Source organism: Euphorbia lathyris, chromosome 8, assembly GCF_963576675.1.
Source record: "Euphorbia lathyris chromosome 8, ddEupLath1.1, whole genome shotgun sequence".
NCBI classification, from domain to species: Eukaryota; Viridiplantae; Streptophyta; class Magnoliopsida; order Malpighiales; family Euphorbiaceae; genus Euphorbia; species Euphorbia lathyris.
This window is the reverse complement of record NC_088917.1, coordinates 79,627,423-79,633,740: the sequence shown is the minus strand read 5'-3', so window position 1 is coordinate 79,633,740 and position 6,318 is coordinate 79,627,423. Positions and strand designations below refer to the sequence as shown.

Genomic DNA, 6,318 nt, shown 5'->3' with positions numbered 1-6,318 from the left:
AACAAAAACAGGGAGGTTATTGAATACAATTCGATAAAAATTGGGGTTATTAAATGCAACTCGACAAGAATTTAAGTTAATTTGAAACTTTTGAAAGGCATTAAAATACTTTTAAGCAAGTTGAAGCGACAATAATGTTCTTTAGAAAATTTGAAAATTCATTAGACGTCTTGTATTAATAGAGCATTAATACAAAACAATTGCAACCAAATAAACTATCTATTCAGCAAAAAATTAAGTTTTTGGAAACAGATTTTGCTAATTAAAAACTACTGTATAATCTAAAGAACACAAAAGCTAAAGAAGGATCAAACATACTTGTTTATACTTCTTCTGCATCTTTCTTTTTCTTCTTCTTCTTCTTCTTCTCACTTTTATCATCCTTACCATTACTTCTATCATCTTCAATAACTTCCACCTCTTCACCCTCTTTATCTTTCTTCTTCTTCTTTTTCTTCTCGGACTTCTCCGTGTCAGGCGAACCCGCATCGCCTTTACCATTCCGTTCCTTCTTCTTCTTCTTCTTCTCCTTTTTCTCATCTTCACTTTCGACAACCGTCTCCTTTTCCTCAACTTTAGCTTTCTTAGCAGGAAGTTGAACATCCGGGCTATTAGAGTTTTCATCCAACTTGCGTTTACGCCCCTCACGCCCCTCGCCATCCTCCTCGTCCTTGCTCTTCTTTTTCTTCTTCTTCTTCTTCTCCTTCTCCTCATCACCCTCTCTCACTACAGCAATCTCCTTCTCTACAACAGCAGCAGCAAGGCTAGCAACCATAGAATCTCCCCCAGTAGGCAATGCTACCAAATTCCTCGTCCATTCTACCGGAGTCTTATCCGTTGGCTTACCATGTTTATCTAATTTCCCCTCTGCAATCATTTTCTTCTTCATCGAAGCTCGCGGCCCCAACCCCCATTTCCTAGGGTAAGTATCTCTATCCATAACAACTCTCTTAATCTTCGCCACTACGCCATGATCACACGTCGCCATAACAGCAGTCGTCATCTCCGCAATACCCAAAGCAATTGCCTCACCCTTGGTAGTCATCAGAACAACTTCCTCCCCTACCTCTACATCGTTTTCGAACCTCAAAAGACCGGGAATCATGAACTTAGCACCATAACAAATCGCATTCACAGCCGAATCCTTCACAACTAATCTCTTATAACTAGTTAAAATCACTTCAAGAGGCATGATCACTCTCCTCAAATAGCTCTCATCTCCATGTTTATCATAAATCCATTGAGCATCCATAACATCATGCATAGTTACCATATTATCCTTTTCCCCCAAAATCCCAGACCTAACTCTTCTCAATTCCTGCATATGCCCACCAACACCAAGCATCAAACCCAAATGAACACACATAGTTCTAACATAAGTCCCAGCCTCACAAGAAATCCAAAATACAACTAAATGCCGATCTGAATCGAACTCTAACAATTTACTCTCATAAACAGTTCTAACTCTAAGCTGCCTTTTAACAGCAGAAATCAATGGCGGCCTTTGAAAAACAGCACCAGTAAGAGTTTCAAGAGCTCTAGCTACTTTAGCAACATCAGAAACTTTATCATGTAATCTAGCAATACAAACATATTCTTTACCAGCACCTTGTTGTGATTTAACAAGACGAGTAGCTCTATCAATACAAACAATCAAATTACCTGTAACTTTAGGATCCAATGTGCCGCTGTGTCCTGTTTTCTCAACCCTAAGAATCCGTTTGATCCAAGCAACAACTTCATGAGAAGACGGATTCGCCGGCTTATCGAGATTGATAACTCCGTAGCGGATGTATTCTGCCAGAGGACGCTTGAGAGGGGAGAAACCAGAAGGGAGAGGAGTGTAGTGACCGGTACGGACATTGAGGCGGTCGTAGTTTTTCAAGAGAATAGGCCAATTGGAAGTGTCGAGTGACGGAGTGAAGCTCTGAGGTTTGATCATGAAGTCTCCGGCGGCAGCGTCGGCGTCCTTGGGGTTGGTTTTGAGGTCGTCCATGGCTGAAGCAGTTGTGTTCTTCTTCTTGTGCTTTTTCTTCTCCGAACGAGAAAGCTCAACATCTGACATGGCTTCTCAGTTAGGGTTTAGGGCGAAACTGGAGGAGGCAATCGGAGAAGAAGGGTTTTTGAGGTTTTGGGGGTCTATGGAGAAGAGAGAAACAGAGAAGGAAAATAGAATTGACCCTTATAGGCCCAATAAAATTTCCTTTTTCTAAATAAGGTGTAAATTTTCTCCTATGGTTTTTTTTTTTTTTTTGAAAGAAAAAATATGCACTAAATAAAATCAGAATACAAGAGTTGAACAATAAAAACTCGATCCCTTTCTGGTCGAAACGCTCTCATGTCGAGAGGCTCTCAGCTGGCTGAAGGAGTCGCAGAACGCCCTCGTCGAATTGGATTCTCAAACGTTAGTATATGCTCTAAAGCGAGATACTGACGGCAATTCATTCATAGACGCTATTGTTGATGATTGTAAATCCTTAATTAAGGATATTGGTAATTGTTCTGTCAATTTTGTTCGTCGATTTGCGAATCATCTTGCTCACTTATTTGCACGAGTTGTGATTTTAGAGTCAGACCGTGGGTTTTGGACCTCTATTCCCCCCCCCCCCCCCCCCCCCACTTTGCGTGTAATTCTTTGGTTACTGATATTGAATAAATATCCACTTTGTTCTCAAAACAATGAAAACTGGATAACTAATGTGTCAATCTATCAGACATGACATAGAATAGGATGCCTTTACAAGTTCATGGACAACACTATTCGTAGAACGACCAGCAAAAACGATACTACCATCATTAAACGAAAAAATCAACATTACAATAATCAAGAACAAGGTCATAACCTGTAACAACTTGGGCACAAACATTCATCCCCTTCGATTGAGCATCCTGTCACTCATTCAACTCAATGCACGCTAGACGAAAACAAACATCTGCAGAATTCCTTGAATTATTCCAAATAGAATTGTTTTTGTTCAGCCACATATTCCACACAATCATAACCCACAAGCAGCAACTCTCAGTACTAAAATTCGCAAGAATGAATTCCAACCAATCTCTAAAGCAAAGAAAAATTATACTTGGTTTGTTGATCCAGACAAGATCCAAGAGAACCCGAACTGAATGTGGGTTGCCCAGTTCACGACAGTTCCAAGTCATGATACTCATGATGATGGGCGGGCCTGTCTAGCAGAACCCGTCTGTGACCCGTTTTTTTAGACCATTGCATTTTCCATTGAAACTTCTGAAACTACCTCTTATTCATTATTGTCCTTCATTCTTCTACGCAGTCAAAAATAACCACCCCATCAGTGGAAACAAAATCAGTTGACTATCCTTTTTCACCTTCCATAACATTTTCAAAATTTCCTCCACTTTCAACGTTAACTACCACATTAGTAATCTCACTATTTACTCCTTGATTACCAGAATTCACTCCCCCATCATTGTTATTTCTTAATTTTGGAATCACTAATTAGTTGATTGGAGAATCCATTGTCATTGGCATGATTCCGTCGCCGCTCCTTCCACCAGCATCATTAACTAACCAGGGAGCAATCATTCCGATTCCATAGGGCCTCACCACTTCCTCATTCATAGCCTCATAGATCTTAGCACAATCAATCTCCGTGTGATTAAGCATCCCATAGACAGAGCAAAAACGGTTTATACGCTCGTATTTAAAAATCAACCCAGAACTGATGGACGAAATGTGTATCGTACAAAACTAAGGGCAAGTGCACCTTATCGTTATCAAGTAATAATAGTAAGTAGAGTATCGTTCCCACGAGGATTGTGTTTATAGCTGTTGATTTTTGTGAATTTCTATTATTTAAGTAATCAATTTTGGATTTGATGTTTACTAAACTAAAAATTAAAATAACTGCACTCAATTAATTAAAGAAAAGAAAAACAATATTTATAACTCTTATGATAAAGGTGCTAGAGCAAGGCTTCACCTAACCTAATAAATAACTTTACTAATAATCCTATCCAAGTTCGTTTAACAAACTTTAGAGACGGTGATTTTCTCCTGAGGAAATCAATCCAACTTTGGTCCAGTCAAGATTAACTCTATTTTACTTACAATTATCCTAGCTTTGGTCAAGTCAAGAATAAAAGTAAAATAAAAGCATTAAGTTCTTTGAGAAAACCTTGAAGTCAAGTCGTGAAACCATAACCTCGAAAACCGCACCACATAGACATGGGTCTGAAATATGTATTTCCGTTAATTATTTTTGTATCGGTCAACTAAAACAACAAACTAAGGTGCTGTTTGATAAAACTGAAAATTAAGTGCTGAAAAAATAAGTACTTAATTTTAAGTGCTGAATATTATAAGTGTTGAAATTATTGAATGACATAACTTTTATAAAAATATTAATCGATAATGTTTAACTTAAAATGTTAAGTTAAATATTTTGACTTACCATAATAATTGATTTTTGACTTAATTAACTAATTTAAGTGGTAGAGAAGCATCCGTTATCAAACGCACTTAAATTAAATAAGTACTGAATATTTTAATTTAAGTAATTAAGTGTTTTATCAAACAAAGCCTAAGACTAGCTAAATATTGATCACTTATCTAACTAGCAAATTAAGCTTCATAGTTTAATTCTCTATTTAATAAATTATGAACTTGAAATTGGATTGCAAGTAAATCATCTACTTCGATTAGGATCTGCCATAGCTCTAGCTATGGAGAAGTTAGTTCATGGTAGATGGAACAAAACCAAGAAATTTAATAGAAAACAAACTAATAGAAAACATAACTAAAGTAAAGAGAAGAAAAGATGAAGTGAGAATAAACTTTGAAATAAAAACTAGAATGTGTTTACAAGAAAGAGAAAAAGGAACCAAAAGAAGACTATAATAGGAAATTAACAGATGTGTTCCAGCTCTGTGTTGAAGTCTGTTCCACGTCTCTTTTCATGCTTCACAATGTAGGTATTTATAGTTGCACATGTTTCATGCATTCCTTGTAACTTCCAACTTTAATGCCATTAAAGAGAAGATTAATGGAGGATTGAATTCTTTGCTCTAACTCCCTAACTTTGATGTAGTTAAAAAGAAGATTAATGGAGAGTTGAATTCTTCTTTGTAACTTTTTAACTTTCATAGAATTAAAGAGAGCATTAAGTAGTGTAACTCCTTCTTGAGCATTCAAAAGACTCTTCAAATAGTCATAACATTCCTTGGATGTTTATTGAGGAATTTATAACAATAAATAATTCACACTTTGAACCTTGCTTGTCCTCAAGCAAGCCTCAGACTCAAAACAAACTCTAGAATACTGACTATAAATAATTCACACAATAACACGATTTACTTCACTTGGCATTCATAGATCTCGATTTTACAAGTTTGGATGAAAACAAAAGGTTTGGACGCTAAAAGATTCTAATCGTTTCTCCGCAAACCAACACAAGTAGACGTATCTTCAATCATGTCACAAGATCAAAAGGCAAACTATTTTGGTACCTCGCTAGTGGTCACTCATTTCACTCAAGTGTTTAGGTGTAAACTTTGTCTCTCAAGCTCTATACTAGCTTTGACTATGCTGAATTTGCATTGTCATCCAGTTGTTACCATTGTGCTTATCTAGTCAGAAACAAGATCCCAAGGTCTTTTACGGGTTGTAATGTTGGTTTAGGGACAGGTTTGGATAAGGAAAATATATGGGAAGTGAATAAACAACTAGTTGTGCAAAATAACTACAATAAGACTCAGAGCTCTTCAAAGATTAACCGAGAAACATAAGATGTGCTACTGATGAGAAAACAATTTTCCCTTTTTTTTTTATCTTTATTAGGTATTAATTCCAGAACAAGAGTTCCATAAGCAAGCATATGAGAATCGTTTTGTTTTTCTTTTCTTCTTACCCACTTCTATCTCCAAGACTGCAATAAGTCTCACAATGTTGAGTATTCAACCATTTATCCTTATTCTTAACTTATGATTACATATTACAGTTCCTTTCTTCAAATGAATTTTCTAAGATTGATCCTACATGCATGAATCTCCACCTTGAACTAAATGACTCAAACCAATGCTTTTTCTCTTTTTTTTTCTTTTTTTTTCTTTTTTTTAATTTAATTTTTTTTCTTTTTTTTTCTTTTGAGTCTTTTTCTTTATTATTATTTTTTTCTTAATAGCACATAAAGTAGCAAAAATAATTCTCGGCTTCCTATTTTCCACAAATTTTGAGCTCCCTAAATCATTCCCATTTGTGCACAATAATTGTACACGGGTGAGAAAAGGGTATTTAAGACGTTAGGGGTTTGTAATGTGGTGAAACAAAGAAAATGGTATACG

General features: G+C 36.2%; 1 protein-coding gene across 1 annotated transcript; it reads right to left on the bottom strand.

The window, feature by feature from the left end:
* Positions 1-200: 200 nt before the first annotated feature.
* Positions 201-2,189, bottom strand: LOC136202191 (H/ACA ribonucleoprotein complex subunit 4-like). The gene has a single exon (XM_065992689.1). The coding sequence runs from the start codon at positions 2,063-2,065 to the stop codon at positions 323-325; it is 1,743 nt and encodes a 580-aa protein (XP_065848761.1). The 5' UTR covers positions 2,066-2,189; the 3' UTR covers positions 201-322.
* Between the last annotated feature and the right edge of the window lie 4,129 nt (positions 2,190-6,318).